Source organism: Moschus berezovskii, chromosome 28 (genome assembly GCF_049115385.1).
Source record: "Moschus berezovskii isolate FMDL1 chromosome 28, NW_MosBer_1.0, whole genome shotgun sequence".
NCBI lineage: Eukaryota > Metazoa > Chordata > Mammalia > Artiodactyla > Moschidae > Moschus > Moschus berezovskii.
The window spans coordinates 18754873-18771704 of record NC_142487.1 but is presented as its reverse complement, the minus strand read 5'-3'; the positions used below and the strand labels follow the sequence as shown (position 1 = coordinate 18771704).

The 16832-nt window shown below is 48.5% G+C and overlaps 1 protein-coding gene across 1 annotated transcript in view; it reads right to left on the bottom strand.

The window, feature by feature from the left end:
- Window positions 1-16832, bottom strand: part of MAPK4 (mitogen-activated protein kinase 4) — a 178327-nt gene that overhangs the window by 57139 nt on the left and 104356 nt on the right. The window contains exon 2 of the mRNA XM_055417368.2: window positions 11656-13058. Within this exon, the coding sequence (XP_055273343.2) occupies window positions 11656-12201 (546 nt within the window). The 5' untranslated portion in view covers window positions 12202-13058. The remainder of the gene's footprint in view (window positions 1-11655; window positions 13059-16832) is intronic.

The window sequence follows — 16832 nt, the reverse complement described above, 5'->3', positions numbered from 1 at the left end:
GAATAAACAAACAAACATACATGTCGCTCAGTCGTGTCTGACTCTTTGTGACCCCATGGACTGTAGCCTACCAGGCTCCTCCGTCCATGGGATTTTCCAGACAGGAGTACTGGAGTGGGGTGCCATTTCCTTCTCCAGGGGATCTTCCCTATCCAGGGATCAAACCTGGGTCTCCCACATTGCAGGCAGATGCTTTACCCTCTAAGCCACCAGGGAAGCCCATGAACATGAAAAGGGAATACCAAACTTAATAGAAGTTAGTTGGCTACAACCTCAATATGAGCCAATAGAGTGACATGGCTGCCCCGCAGAATATCAGCACAACTACTTCTGCTTCATTGACTACACTAAAGCCTTTGACTGTGTGGCTCACAACAAACTGTGGACAATTCTTGAAGAGATGGGGATACCAGACCATCTTACCTGCCTCCTGAGAAACTTGTATGCAGGTCAGGAAGCAACAGTTAGAACCGGACATGGAACAATGGACTGGTTGAAAACTGGGAAAGGAGTACGTCAAGGCTGTATATTGTCACCCTGCTTATTTAGCTTACATGCAGAGTACATCATGCAAAATTCCAGGCTGGAGGAAGCACAAGCTGGAATCAAGATTGCTGGGAGAAATATCAATAACCTCAGATATGCAGATGACACCACTCTAATAGCAGAAAGAGAAAAGGAGCCAAGGAGCCTCTTGGTGAAGGTGAAAGAGGAGAGTAAAGAAGCTGGTTTAAAACTCGACAATCAAAAAACTAAGATCATGGCATCGAGTTCCATCACTTCATGGCAAATAGATGGGGAAACAATGGAAACAGTGACAGACTTTATTTATTTGGCTCTAAAATCACTGCAGATGGTGATGGCAGCCATGAAATTAAAAGACGCTTGCTCCTTAGAAGAAAAGCTATGGCCAACCTAGACAGCATATGAAAAAGCAGAGACATCACTTTGTTGACAAAGGTCCACCTAGTCAAAGCTATGGTTTTTCCGGTAGTCATGTACAGATGTTAGGGTTGGACCTTAAAGAAGGCTGAATGCTGAAGAATTGATGCTTTTAAACTGTGGTGCTGGAGAAAACTCTTGAGAGTCCCTTGGACTGCAAGGAGATCCAACCTGTCCATCCTAAAGGAAATCAGTCCTGAATATTCATTGGAAGGACTGATGCTGAAGCTCCGGTACTTTGGCCACCTGATGCAAACAGCTGACTGATTGGAAAAGACCCTGATGCTGGGCAAGATTGAAGGTGGGAGGAGAAGGGGACGGTGGAGGATAAGATGGTTGGATGGAATCCCTGACTCAATGGATGTGAATTTGAGCCAACTCCAGGAGATGGTGAAGAACAGGGAAATAGGGCATGCTGCAGTCCACGTGGTCGCAGAGTCGGACACGACTGAGTGACTGAACAGCAACAACAAAATACCAACAACACGAACGGAGAGTCATGTGTGGAGCAGAGACGTCACATTCCCACTGACTCCACAAGGGATCTGTTCTGGAAGATTTTAGGAAAGGGTGTGACAAGTCGGTCAGTCAGTGAAAGGACAGTCAGAATATGTGACCTCTAGAGACACTGTCATCTAAATAGCCAACAAGGCAGTATGCTCATCGGATAAAGCATGACCTCTGAAGGCACTGTGAGCTGGTTATTCCATTAGGCTTTGAAATTTGAAACCCAGCTCTGCCATTTACTAGCTGGGGGACCTGGCACAAGTTACTATCTCTGCCTCAGCGTAGTTATCTGATGAATGAGAAGCATACCCTTTCCTAAGGGCTCTACTATCTGTTGGGGTAGAGGCATCATCATAAACATTTTAGATAAATAATCACAATGGCATGGGGTTAACTGTTACGGGCAACCAGAGGAAGGCGTGATTAACTCCCTGGAGAGCTGGGTGAAGCTTTACAGAAGTAGGGCTTTTGAGTGGAGTTTGCAGGGATAATTAGGGGTATATGTGGGAGCATAGGGAACAGTGTGGGGGACTAGACCTGTCACCAAGTATTTTCCAGCAAATGGTGAGAAATCAGTGATACGGCACAAGATGATTGGGGTGGCAGCAAACGAGGCTACAGATAAAGGTGGTTCTCTCACAACTCCAAGCGTGGTACTGCTCGAGAAGCTACCCGTGAAAGTAAGGACAAACATAGCAATCTGATGCTCCCCTTGAGCCTTCTGTTTCTATGCTGCTGTCTTCTCAGTAAACTACCATGGTAAAAGATGAAGAAAGAAATCACTTTTCAGGAGAAAATGAAAAAGGATTTGATCCAATTCTTTAATCGTTCTTCTTCAGTATAAACACAGGAATATCTGCCTATAGAATAAGACAGTGTGTCATGTTCATGGAGTCCCTAAGTAGAGAGACTGAAGTCAGTACTGGAGCAATTGGGATCCTTCCCACCAACAGTAAAGGGACAGAAGATGCTAGCTGGAAGGAGTTCCCTTCCCAGCACATCTCCTAGGCAAAAATGAAGGAGGAACACGTTATTCAACACTTATCTCCCAGACTCTCCATTTCATCCCATTTAATAATATTCATTAAGCATGCTTCAGGGATGTAGAGGTAAGTCATCAACACTTCCTCCAAGGTGTTTGTGTGCTAGCATGAAAAGATTCTCAGCCACACAGAGCCTTACATCATTAAATGTTAGGGCTGGCCATTTCTGATCACGATGGAGTAACCAGTGCTGGGTTTGCCCTCCTGCTGAAATCGAGTATAAAACAAAACAAATATACACAGCAGTTTTTAGGGATTCAACAATGGAGTCCCTTGGACTGCAAAGAGATCCAACCAGTCCATCCTAAAGGAAATTAGTCCTGAATGTTCATTGGAAGGACTGATGCTGAAGCGGAAACTCCAGTACTTCAACCACCTGATGCGAAGAGCTGACTCACTGAAAAAGACCCTGATGCTGGGAAAGACTGAAGGCAGGAAGAGAAGGGGACGACAGAGAATGAGATGGTTGGATGGCATCACCGACTCAATGGACATGAGTTTGAGTGAACTCCGGGAGTTAGTGATGGACAGGGAGGCCTGGCGTGCGGCAGTCCATGGGGTCGCAGAGTCGGACACGACTGAGCGACTGAGCTGAACAGGCTGTACAGGATCCTTGAGAGAAGGGAAAGAAACACATCAGGTGAGCTCCGTGTTCACCTGGCACTCTGCCTGAGTAGATTTCCAACCACCGCACAGGAAGGTGGAACAAAGCAGAGCATGTCTGTCCTACCGAGTTGAGGAATTAGAGGCTGGGGTCTGCAGCTGCAGAAGCACTGGAGCCCGTGGGGCAGGACACTGGAGAGGAAGGAGCTTCATAGGGCACATGCTCAGGAGTTTGTAGAGCGGGGAGATCCCCCACAGATCTCTGGATGAAGGCTGGTCTGCACATACACTGGGTGAGATCTAGCAAAGAGTAGTTACTTTGGAACTTACAGCAGAACGCGGATAGTAGAGGTTGCAGAAACCCTGGAGTTTCAATCTAGCCAGAGGGGGAAACTCCTTATTCACATTCCAGATATTCAAGTGAGACAACAGCAAGGTCATACCACAGGAGCAAGGATCATGCTCTGGAGTCAGGTCCACTCTAGGCCTGCCCTGTCGAAGCATGAAAGCAAGCCTCAACAGGATCAAGGATCCTGTAATTTACTATGGGTGAATTAACTCCCCGTCAAAACAAAATTCAACACTTATTAAAGGAAAACAATATAATTCAAGCTCCTTTCAGGGTATCAACTGTAATATCCACAACCAACCAAAAATTACTAGAAATGCGGAGGAGCAGGAAACGTGACCCAAATTCAAGGAAAACAAAGTCAATAGGAAACAGAAGCCGAGATGTCCCAGATGTTCAAATTAGTAAAGATTTTAAAGCGGGTATTATATGCTCAAGAACATAAAGGAAAATATGATCTCAGGGAGTGAAAAGATGGGGAAATCTCAGTGTATAAGTGGAAACTATGAAAAAGAACCAAATAGAAATTCTAGGAAAGTACAGCATCCAAAATGAAAACTTCATCCAATGAGCTTAACAGCAAATTAAAGATGGCAGAAGAAAAGGTCAAGGAAGTTGAAGACAGAACCATAGATATTATCCATTCTGAAAAAGAGGAAAAAGATTGGAGGACAGACTTTTGCAACATACCAAGCTGAGTAACATACATATAATCAGAGCCCAGAAGGAGAAGAGAAAATGGGGACAGGAAAACATGATTGCTGAAAGCATCCCAAATATGGTGGGGGAAAATACACATATCTGAGAAGTTCAATGAATTATCTAAATGGGATAAGTACAAAGAAAACCATACCTGGGCACACCACAATCAAGCTTCTGGAAGTTAAAGATCAAGAAAGAATCTTGAAAGCAGTTAAGAGAGAAAAAGACATTATGTATGGAGGAACAATGATCCATGTGAAGGCCTTCTCTTGAGAAACAGTAGGGATAGGAAACAAAGCACGGACATTTTTAAGTACTGAAAGAGAAAAATATAGATTCAGAGCCTTCTGTCCTGAGAAAATAAACTTTTTAAATGAGAGTAAAAGACACTTTCTAGATAAAAGAATTTGTCCCCAGCAAGCCTGAACGACATAAAATACTAGCCACTCTCTAGCATTCCTAGCAAGAAGTTCCTGCTTCTTGAATTCTTCTGGAGCTTTGGAGCTCACCATAGGAGATGGCAGCTCTAATTGTGAGCAGGTGAGTGAGTAGGCTGGTGTTGACAGTAAGGAGGGAGGTGGTGATCTCTTTGCGCTATTTAATCAACCATTCACCCCCAGTGGAGAACCGGACCTACAGGTGTATGGGGAGGATGAACTTTGACATTCAGAGAAAGGCAGAAAAGGATGACAGATATGCACTGGTACAGTTAAGCCAGCTGTCAGAGTAATGAAATACCTGCAGACTGGTTGGGAAGTAGCCACTGCTCCAAGCCCCGTTCCCTCGCTCATCACCTTGGCCTCATTCCCAGATACTCCCAGACATCCCTATGATCGAGCAATAAAGGATCAACTTCTGGCAAGCAGGGCACCTCCAGGACTCTGCCAGCTTCCTTTTGAATTGGTTGGTGCTTGGGCCATGACAGTTATTAAAGGTTTATATAATATCACCACTGGAGCTAAGTGGGGTTGCTTCCCTGTGTGTAGGGAAGAACTTCTAGCTGGGCCCCCAGCAAGTTGTCCTTCAATGAGTCCACTTTCTCATGAAACCCTGGACCTCAGGAGTGGCTGGGCCCCTCCCAGTGCCTGCACTGTGGACCCAGTCCTTTTCTGCGATGCCAGGCAAGCCCTTCCTCCCTTCCTGCACCTGCTTATCTGCATCTTCAAGGTGGAGGCCATGAAAATTCAGGCACACAGAACAACAAATGGACAGTCTCTTGATCAGCGACAGAGACTATTTCAGCCACAGAAATGGACATTCCTCCTCCTAAGTTCAGGTTCAAAGGAATCTGTGTGTCTGCCTAGGTAGGCAGAGGAAGGTTATCTTGGCCTAGACAGACAAGAAGCCATCAAAGGCAGGCAGAGTGGCCCAGAGGAGGAGGAGGTATGGTGGATCAACACAATTTCACCAGCAAAAACACAGCTAATCAAAGCTCTGTGCACAGCCTTTGGAAGCTGGCTGGTACATTTTCCATCATGTACCTCCTTGCCTCCTTTGGAACCTTGAACCACAAGTCTTAGCAAATTGCAGTAATTTGCTGAGCCCTCAATCAAACAGTCTCACTGAACTGTGAAAGCAATGTCTTGTCTTTAAATAACATCTAGTGAGGTAGTTTACACCAGGATAAAAAGCATGTTTTCTAAAATCATTGCTCATATCACTTTGCTGTTTTTTTGCAAGTCTGTCTGACCTTTTGCAACCCTATGGACTGTAGCCAGACAGGCACCTCTGTCCATGGGATTTCCCAGGAAAGAATACTGGAGTGTCATACCACTTCCTTCTCTAGGGGATCTTCCCGACCCAGGGATCAAACCCATGTCTCCTGCTTGGCAGGCAGATTCTTTACCACTGAGCCACCTGGGAAGTCCCAGTATCACCTAACTCTTGTTAAAGTCAAACCTAAACAGAACCAGCACTCCTGATGGACTGTGTTTGTGCAGTTTTCCACCAAGCTCAAGGGATGGTGGACCAGGCGGTTTCTAAGTGATGTGACTGAAGCCTTAAAAGTCATCCTGCCTAAAACCATCTTCATAATTTCCCATCACAGTGCCTGATATCGCCACCATTAAGTACCCCTTTTGGTTAAGGTACTTACTTCAAACACACCTATGTTACCTGGGAGGAGTTCTTAGGCTTCTTCATTGAGCTCAAGTTTGAGAACCTCAACTGCAAGCATCAGCAGATACATCAGGAGTGTCCACTTTCTGGGGACTTCCTTGGTGGTCCAGTGGTTAAAAATCCACCTTGCAATGGAGGGGACATGGGTTCGATCCCTGGTTGGGGAAATAAGATTGAATGTGCCTCAGAGCAACTAAGCTCTTGCATCATAACTACTGAGCTAATGAGCTCAACTAGAGAGTCGGTGCAGTGCAACAAAAGACCCCACATGACGCAACGACGATCCTGTGCCCCAGCTGAGACACGACGTAACCAAATAAATAAACAAGTATTTTAAAAAACTAAAAGGAATGCTCACAAAATAAAAGTAGCTTGCTCACCGACAAGCTACTCCACATCTTCAGATCAGTGATGCTTAAAAGTTTACCCACATGAGAATCACCTGGAGGCGTGTTGAACCACAGCTTGCTGGGTCCCCACGCTGAGTTTCTGATCCAGTAGGTCTGAGATGGGAACTGAGAACCTGCCTCTCTAACAAGTGCCCAGGTAAGGCTGATGCTGCTTGCTGGTCCAGAGCCACACTTTGAGGATGATAGTACTAGTTGATTTCTAAGGAAATCTTCATGAGATACAGAGGCGGAGTGTGAGAGCATTCCGATCATGAATTATAAGGTAAGAAGACGGACGGTTCTGAAGTACTGGGTTGACCAGAAAGCCCAGGTTTTCCCATAACATCCTATAGAACTATCTGGATCTTAAGAACCTTCTGGCCAACCCAATAGAAAGGGCTCAGGACCCAAAGGCAGGCCAGCCTGGCAGAAAACTTAGACTTGCTCGAATGATCCACCAAGACATATGCTATGGGCCTCTTCCTCTTGCAGTTTTCTCTGCTTACCACTCCCAGGAAAGGCAGGTCCGCTGGCAGCCCCCAGCAAGGACAAAAGATGGTTCCCTCTCCCAGGCCCCTGCCTGGAGGGACGTGTTCACACAGCTAATCAGGCTGTCAACGCCCTGTTCAGCCTTCAGCACCCTCTCCTGGGGGCTCCTGACATTTCTCAGAATTTACACAGAACTTAGTGAAGTCTTAAACTACTTTTTTTCCCTCTTTTGAGCTCATCTACTCCCTAATAGGATAAATTCAAAGGGAAACATGCTCTGATCTTCCAGCTGCCTCCTCTTGACACACACACACAAGGAACTAATTAGCGGGCCTGCCGAGGAGGCCGGCAGAAAAGAGTTCATGACAAGAACATAGGCTGGGCAGCCGCCCTCAGGAGGTGGGGCCTCCTGACTTGCCCTTCGGCCATCACGTCAGGTTGTTCAATTGCTCAGTCATGTCTGACTCTTTGCTACCCCGTGGACTGCAGCACGCCAGGCCCCCCTGTCCTTGGGTCCATATGTCGGTGGAGGGGAAACTGACATCCAGGTGTCTGCCTGATACTACCACAGCATCTACTGGGCAAATGGTTGTGTTAGTGATTTAGCCTTTCGTGCATCAGGAAAGCCCTTGACATCCCTGCTTTCACTGATGCTAACCAGGATCCTATGAAATAAGCAGGAGGGGAATGATGGCCCCATTTGACAGATCAGACAGTTGAGAAGGAGCTCAGAAAAAAACAGTGGACATGGTACTCTTGGCTCAGCCAATCCTTGTGTGGTCTTAAACGGATCTCTTTCCTAGGCCTCAGTATTACCATTTGTGAGATGGAAGAAATGGACCAGATGATTGGGAGGTCTCCTTACAGATCTCTTATTCTAGGAATGAGCTACACAAGGGAAAGGAATTGAGGTCACGAGGTGAATGACACAGAAACCAGGGGTCCCCCATGCTGTGTCTGATGAGTGAGAGCCATCAGAGTACCCCCACTGCTACCCACCGCCACATTCTACCGTCAGTGTGGGTCAACCAGGGCCTCTAGTTGCCCTCTGTCTTGCAAAATCAAAGACCCTTGGGATGGTGTGGGAGGGGGTCATGTGCCCATAATGTTTGCTGACTGTCACTTGATGCTCCAAAGCTGTCAGATACTCGTTAGAGAAGAGAAGGCCTTTTCCTCCATGAGACAAACACAATGGACACCTACCCTAGGCCAGGCCCTGTGCTAGACGAGGGGGTATGTGGACGGGAAGGAGACTCGCTGTCCACTCAGGACACAGTTACAATGCAGACAACGAGCACCAGCTGCTGCATCCATGTCCTCCCTCCCCCCTAAACCCCGCTGTCAGATCACAAAGCCCGACCCTGACCCTGGGCTGTAACCTACACAAAGGCACTGGCTGCAGCCCAAATGCGCATGAGCTTCTTTGAGGCAAGCGTAGGATCCTTGAAGCTTTCAGAGGGGTCAAGTTTAGAGCCGCGCCCATGAAGGCAATCGTCCTCCAAACACACCGGGGAGAGCAGGCACACACTTCTGACTTCCGTTGGCTGGAAGAATGCCATGCTCTCTCTCTGAGGGTCAGACCTTCTAAGCACATGGAATCAATGACCCCAACTAGCTTGCCGTCTGCAATGTGCTGGCCCATGACAATTCTTCCACTTGTTCACGATAGTCAACACAATCACCTGGGCCATGTCTCAGGTACAGGATTAGACTCCCTGGAGGAAACCGATATGAACGTGATACAGCCATCAAGAACCACGGAGCTCTTAGCCTCAGAGAGCACAGGAGACAGAAATACCATAAAGCAGACAGTGGTGGGTGCTAGAAGATCCAGGTTATGGGGGGTGGGGAATTCGAAGGAAGGAAAGACCCAGACAGCCTCCAAGGAGGAAATGGCGCATGGAAAGACCATTCATCAAGATGCTAGAAGGCCAAATTCTTATGTCCCTTCTGCCGCAATCAGCCAAGTAATCTTGAGAAAGCCAGTTCTCTCTGTCTTAAAATGGACCATTTGCCCAAAGTGCCTCACGGCATTATGAGAATTAAATGAGAACTGATTTAAATGCAATCAGATAAAGGCCCCGAATATAAAGCTTTCGTCATCACTTGGGGAAGAGTAGGGAGGAAGCTAAAAGCAGACAGCATACGAGGGAGGAGGCAGGTGGGGGTGGGGGACGCCTGCCAAACCCAGGGCTGATGTAAGTACCTACTGGGCCTGTCACTGGCTCCAGAGATTTTTTTTTTAAACCTCCCACAGTAAATTTTATTGAAGAGAGCCCACGGAAGAGTAAGTCAGAGCATCTAAATTCCTCTGCATTAGGAAAGTGAAAGTCCCGACTAGAGAGACGGTGGCTTCCCACCCCTGAGGGACAGGCGCACAGCCACCGCTGGTGGTCAGTGAACCTGGGGGCCCCTCCATGGCTCCCAGAGTAGCTCCCAGGCCCCGGGTACTCAGCCACCACTCTGAACGGGGCAGCGTCGGGGGGGGTCCTTACTATTTTCTAAGGGGCTTTGCTTTTAAGTTCCATTTTGATTCATAACCACGAGCCAGGGGGGCAGGCAGGGCACATACAATCATCCTTATCAAAGATGGGGAAATAGAGGCTCCCGGGGGTGACTGTGTCTCAGGCAGCATCCCCAGAAGGGAGCCCAGGTCTCCACCTCCATCACAACATCACCTCCTCACACCTCCTAGGAATCATTGCCACAGACACTGCTTGCTCCAGCAACCCCCTGCCCTCATTTTCCTGAAAGCCCCCAAAGCGTGCTGTTCTGTGCCCATTCCCATAACAGCACTTCACTCGCATCAAAGAAAAGCTCCTTTTATTATTTCCAAACGTTCTGGTTCATTCCAATCCAGAAGGTGGTTTTGTGCATCCCAGAAATAACAGTGTCACGGATTCTCTGGTCCTTTTACCAAATAAGGGCAGATCTGGGTTAAACCTTTCGGTTCAATTGTTCGGAATCACTGCTCCTTTGAAAAAAAAGAGAACCAGCACAGGGAATTAGGAAGACAGAAAGGCATGGGATTTTTTTTTTTTCACCATGGACATTCCTTCCTACGGACTCGGCTGTCAGGTTTGACAGATGGCCTGGCCGCAGGAGCGGGGACAGAGGGCAAGCTCATGGTTCAGGCGGCACCAGGCAACGAGAGCCAGCTGGGCTGATGCGAGGTCTGAAATCTGAGCTGGAGCCCAGGTTCCAGCCAGGGAGGCTGGAACAGGGAGCCCTGCCCCCCAGCCCCCTCCCCCGCCACCCCAGGCAGGTCAGCACGTTTTCTCAGTGTCTGTGACCTTCTGGCTGGAGGCAGGTAGGGCAGGGCCTCAGAGAGAAGGCAGGAACATGTTCAAGGTCAGAGATGCCCTCCCCACTCATTGCCCGCCCCAGCCCTGTGGCTGGGAACAGGCTATGGTGCACCCACTTCCTGAGGAATGCATTTATTCCCTTGGGTTGGCCAGAAAGTTCATTCGGGTGTTTCTGCCCGACGTTACAGGAAAACCGGGATGAACTTTTTGGCCAACCCAGAAGTAAAAATTCGCGATCCACAAGTTTTGGCAGGAGAATGGAAGTCACAGCCACCCCACAGTTCTGTTGAGCGGTGCCTGCCTGAGATGCTCAGAGGCTCGCCTAAAGTCAGAGGAGCTGGGGTAAGGAGAACAGAACTTCAGAGAACTCCTGGCTCCTGAAGGGCCCGGCGGATTAGGTAAGAAGAAGTCAGGGGCCTTGAGAACGAGTGTCAGTGTGGCCGGGTCAGCTCTGATCTCTGCACTGCTGGTGTGTCTAGCTGACCACCATGTGGGGTCTCAGCACCAACCAGACCCTGTGGCTTCAACATCATACTGTGGGCCCCGGGCATCACGGGACCTGGGAGAACTGAGCCCTTAGCTGGATAAGGTACGCCGAGAATGAGTTTATCATTCACCATTCATGCCTCTGTCCACAGACAGACAGAATGGGACACAGTGGGACAACTCTGACGGAAGGAGGAGGCAAGATGAGCCGGACAGTAAGACTCAAATCCTGGGAGGCCTCCCGGGGAGCCCTGAGCCGAGGGCAGGGAGGGGAGGAGGTTAGGCGGACGGCGGGGATAAAACGGTGCTAGAGGCAAATTCACCAGCAGAACAATTTTTTTTTTTTTGGCTGTGCTACACGGCTTATGGGATCCTAGTTCCCCCACCAGGGATTGAACCCAGGCTGCAGCAGTAAAAGCCTGGAATCCTAACCACTAGACCACTGGGGGAGCTCCCCAGCTGCACATTTATAAAGCCACAGAGTTTATAGCTGGATCATCTAATCCAACCGCCTCCTGCAGAGCCATGAATCACTGGTCATGGCCACGTGGCAGAGGCAAGACTAGGAACCGGATCTCCCCTCTTTCTCGCACCCTCCAGCTTCCCCCCAAATACTGACTCCAAGCCTCTGATTCCACTGGAGCTAGGAATACCCTCTGGAACACTGAGCATTCTTGAAGATTCCATGGCCCGCCCATCTCAGCCGTTCTAGCCAGACATACCTTGTGTGAATAGTGCTGATCAACGATCCTCGCCAACCCGAAATCCCCGATCTTGAGCACGAGGTCCTCGGTGCTGATGAAGATGTTGGCGGGCTTCAGGTCCCGGTGCAGCACATTGGCAGAGTGGATGTACTTGAGCCCCCGGAGCAGCTGGTACATGAACAGCTTGGCGTGCTCCTCAGTCAGCGTGCCCTGCTCCAGCAGGCGTGCCAGGTCGGTCTCCATGTACTCCTGGACGATGTAGGCCACGCTGAACTTGAACAGCTCACCCTGCAGGTCGGTGCCCTGGGGCCCCAGCACCTCGTACACCTTCACGATGTTGTCGTGGTCCAGGCGCTGGATAATCTTGATCTCCCGGAGCGCGTGCTTCCTGCTTCGGGCGTCACTCAGGGTGATCTTCTTCACCGCCACCTTCCGGCGGGCCCTGCTGTCCACGGCCGACAGTACCAGCCCATTGACGCCGAAACCCAGGGGCTGGAAGTCCACAAAGCGCCCGCCCAGGTCATACCCGTAGACACTGGCGAGGCAGTCGCCCTTCTCGGCCATGGTTGGCTCAGTGGTCAGGCTCTGCCCGTGGGACAGAGGGGCAGTCAGGAAAGACCGAGTCCCAGCTCCTGGCTTCCCCAGCCCTCCTCATTCTGTCAAGTCCCAAGGCTGAAGGATGCCTTTTCTCCTGGTGATGTCACCGCCACTGGCTCTCTGGAGACAAGAGTGGCATCTGTCCATACCCACTGAGCTGAAGTTGGAGGCTCAGGCTGTTCCCTTAGCCTTGCCCTGGGAAGGCTGTCAACCAACTCCTATGTACCCTGAGCTTCCCCGGAAGCTTCGAATGGCTCATGATTCTTTCAAATACAGTATCTTGGAAAGAAAACCCAGGCCCATTGTCTATGTGAATGGAAAGTTTTCTCTCATGATGGACCACAAAGTAAAGATGCAGAAACTCTCCCCTTCAAATCCTTTGTTATTAGAGGTTCCTTCTGGCTCAAATGTGGAGCAAAGTCTAGTGGTATCGCAGCCTCTGGCAGCCTGGGAGCTGCCCTCTGGGTCCCAAGCAGTATGAAGGGATCCCAACAGTGGATTCGAGAGGCTTGTAGGGACTTCTCTGTACCTCTGGCAGCTTTCCTTTCTACCAGCTCCTCTCAGATTCTGAAACCCAAACCAGTCTGTTGAATGCTGGTGAAGAAAGCTGGAGAAATTCAAGCACCTTTCATGAGCTTGACACCAAGCTGCACCTGAAGTTGCAGACCTGGGTCTCACCTGCCTGGCCTGGATCCTCCGAGACTTCAGATGCGGGCAGCGTCCTCTGTCACCCCCTCATCCACATCACCGTGAAGGAGACTGTGTTCTGCTAGACCCAGAGAAGCTGGCAGGAATGCAGCATCTTTCAGACCGAGTCTCCTTCCCTGTCAAAGAAACAATGTTGGGTAAATTTCCACACTTCGGCTTCCAACACCTTCCCACTTGGGTGCCTTTTGTTAACCAGCCCAAGTGTTATTTGATCTGTCCAGCCAGCTGAAACATTGCTTGCTCAGGGGATTCCAGGCTTTGCACTGCCCAAGCCACCCAGCCTGCTGTGTGCAATGCTCCCCTGGAAGAGAGAGAAGATGGATTGATTTGATAAGATCATCAGCTAGTGTGCCTTTAATGTAAATGCCTTCTCCCCGAAGGTTAACATGCACAAACTGTGGGTGGCAGTGATCAGCTCTGACTTTTGCAAAAATCATTCATTATGCCCTCCAAACATACACAGAAGCACTAGCTGAGAAGGGTAACAGTAAAAAGAAACTCATTGCAGATGGAAAATAAGGGGTCAATAAATTTGTTTTTCTACTTGGACTCCTTTTCTCTTCTTTTGCAAATGTCTTTGAATATTTGGAGAAAATTTGCTAAACACAGATTTAATTATTTATATCTCTTGCTTTCCATGTAATAGGGCTTCCCTCGTGGCTCAGAGGTTAAAGCGTCTGCCTCCAATGAGGGAGACCCGGGTTTGATCCCTGGGTCGGGAAGATCCCCTGGAGACGGAAACGGTAACCCACTCCAGTATTCTTGCCTGGAGAATCCCATGGACGGAGAAGCCTGGTAGGCTACAGTTCACGGGGTCGCAAAGAGTCGGACACGACTGAGCAATGGAACGGAACGGAGCACAAGAATGCATACATACAAACTATAAGGAAACCCTAGAAAAGGAACTTTCTGCACAGCAAAGCAGGACATAGGCTTCTTGGCATGACAATAGGATTGGCACGATGAACTGTATTCTTTCTGATAATGGGGACCTAGCCACTCCAGTACTCTTGCCTAGAAAATCCCATGGACAGAGGAGCCTCGTAGGCTGCAGTCCATGGGGTCGCTACAAGTCAGACACGACTGAGCGACTTCACTTTCACTTTTCACTTTCACACATTGGAGAAGGAAATGGCAACCCACTCCAGTGTTCTTGCCTGGAGAATCCCAGGGACGGGGGAGCCTGGTGGGCTGCCTTCTATGGGGTCACACAGAGTCGGACACGACTGAAGTGACTTAGCAGCAGCAGCAGCAGCAGATCATATCCTGATTGCCCCTTGGTGGTTCCTGACTCAAATTACAGGCAAAGGACTTAAGTGGGGAGAAAAAAAAATGGCAAAAATAGCAATTCAGATCCCTGAAGTAAAGGCAATATTATAGCTTCTTAGGAAGTGAGAGGTTTCATAAGTTTGTTAAGTCCACATATAAACAGAGAACAAATACTATATCCTGTGCAAAGAAGTGAATCTAGCCAGGACTGCTTCTTCATTCTCTTCATACTGTAGGGTCCCCTACAGGGCTACGTACACATCTGAACTTTGCAAATGGTAAATGAAACAAGACAACTGTCAACTCAATGCTCTAAAATTAAGGGGACAAATTAGATGACACAAGTGATCTGAAATAGTAACTAATCAGATGCTCTCGAAAGACTTCTAATGAAAGGAATTTGCCAAGAATCCGAAATATAATCATTACTCAACAGATATTACCTGTTGCTGCTACTCAAAAATTCCCTTACACTTGAATAAGATGTACCTGCTATTCTGATGTTTCATCAATCTTCAGTAATTCTACTCTACATGTTTTTATTGGGCCCAGCCACAAAATAATCAGAATTTCAGATTGGGAAGCAATTACAGCAAACAAGTCCAGTGGTCCTTAACTGAGGGTGCGCCTGCCTTCTTTGGCTACTCTGACAAGGAATCACTGCAGGCCTTTAATGGGCAGAGCTGGATTTGCTAACCAGCCTGATGAGCATCGCCATCAATGAATAATGCCAGCATCTCCACTGAGAGACTGCAATTCTAGTCCGAGTTCCCACCTTGCAGATAAGGGCACCGAGGCTCAAAGAACACAAGCTTAGTGCTTCTAGCACAGACAGAGTCAATAAACACTTGAGGAATTGACAAATACCATTCACTTTGAAGATTCCAAGCCAGTTAGAGACAGTGCTGAGACCACCCACTGAGTCAATCTGTGACCTGTGCAGTGAAGTCCACTTGGTCACCTAATTTAGGGGAACAAAAGGACCACCTGGGGCCCCATTCCATCCCTCCTCCAATTCCTGCTGCCCAAGTCAGGGAATAGAAACTAAACTGGAACTCTTTTCACTTTCTACCCATATACTTGGCCTGGTTCCCAAGGGCACAGCAAACAGAGGCAATTGTATATTTTGCTTTATGAGGGGAGATGCTGAAGGCTTCTTCCCTTTCCGGCTCCCACTGGGCAGTAAACAGAGACGGGAATGGGCACCTAAACAGGGAGATGACATCACCAGCAAGCTGCAGGCAGGATTTGTTCCAGATCAGCTGCAGTGCAGATAATCTGTGGATAATTAAGAGGGGCTTTATTTAGTTTTAAAACTCTTTCTTCTTCCTCTCACAGGCAGAGGGGCTGTCGTGTGTGTGTGTGTGTGTGTGTGTGTGTGTTTGTGTGTGAGTGGTCTGCTCAACAAACCATTGGCAGGCACCTCTTCACCTTGGGAAGGCTCTATTCCAGCTACTCCACTGTCTTCAGGGCCTCTAAACACACTCTTTTAACTCCTGCCTTGCTTCTTTGCTTGCATCTTCCCTGTTCCCGAAATGTTCTGCGTCCTGCCCACTTGTTGAAACCCTGTCCATCATTCTGAATCCGGATGAAGTCTCACTTCCTCTCTGAAGTGTCCTCAGTGACATTCCAATCTTTTCTGAACTCCTGTACATCTGTGTGTATATACTTTATTTGACATTTGCCATATACTAATCTGGGCTGTAATTTAACTTTTTATACATGTCCATCTCTCAACTTGACTTTAAGCTTCAAGGCCAGGACACAAAACAGCACTTAGAAAATAATGGTGGATTGGAGTTACCTTCGGTTCATTTGTTACGTCTACAAAACCGCAATGCCCACCTTCCAGAGACAGTCAGCCTGCCCCTGCTTCCGTCGCTGCCCCAGTGCAACATGTTCATTGCCACAGAGCTCTTCACACAAGCCTCAGCTGCTCAGATAAACCAATATTTCTGAACTTAGATGCTGCCTCTCAGCATTTCAACACAAACCAGGCAGCTCTCGTCTGACCATTTCTCTATTTGAGTTTACTATTATTTAACCCTTCTCGAAGTAACTTAGCAGCAGCAGCAGCAACCCTTCTCAAACCTCCTATTTTCTAAGTTTTTCCATATCATTCCCCTATAATTTATACTACAAGCCCTTTGCCTTTCCCCACAGGTGGACTGATTATGAAACACTGATTACCTAAGAAGTCTTGGACTAGTGGTTCTTTCTGGCATGGGCCCATCAGCCCTGGGGAGTCCCAGACCCCACACCTGGATGTGCCCTCCTGGGCAGAGGGTGGATGGCAGCTTTTGATGTGATGAAGCTTCTAGAGCAAAGCACAGCTGTCCCCCATTTGGAAGTGGTGGCTCAGAGCTGCTCTGATCACAGGTGTGATTTGGAACTAGGGAGCTGGCATTCACCTTGAGAGGCAGAAAGGTCATGGTTCAGTTGTGGTCGAATGACACTTAGGGAGAAGAATGCATGTACTTCTTCCAAGGGCAGCAAGCCTCCCATGATTCTATGGGGACCGTTGTAATAGAGCACACACGTGGAAATCTCTACCCCGGACTCCGTCCAGCGGAGCTTCTCCTCTCCACTGATCTCTCACCAACTGTCCACCAATCCCTTAT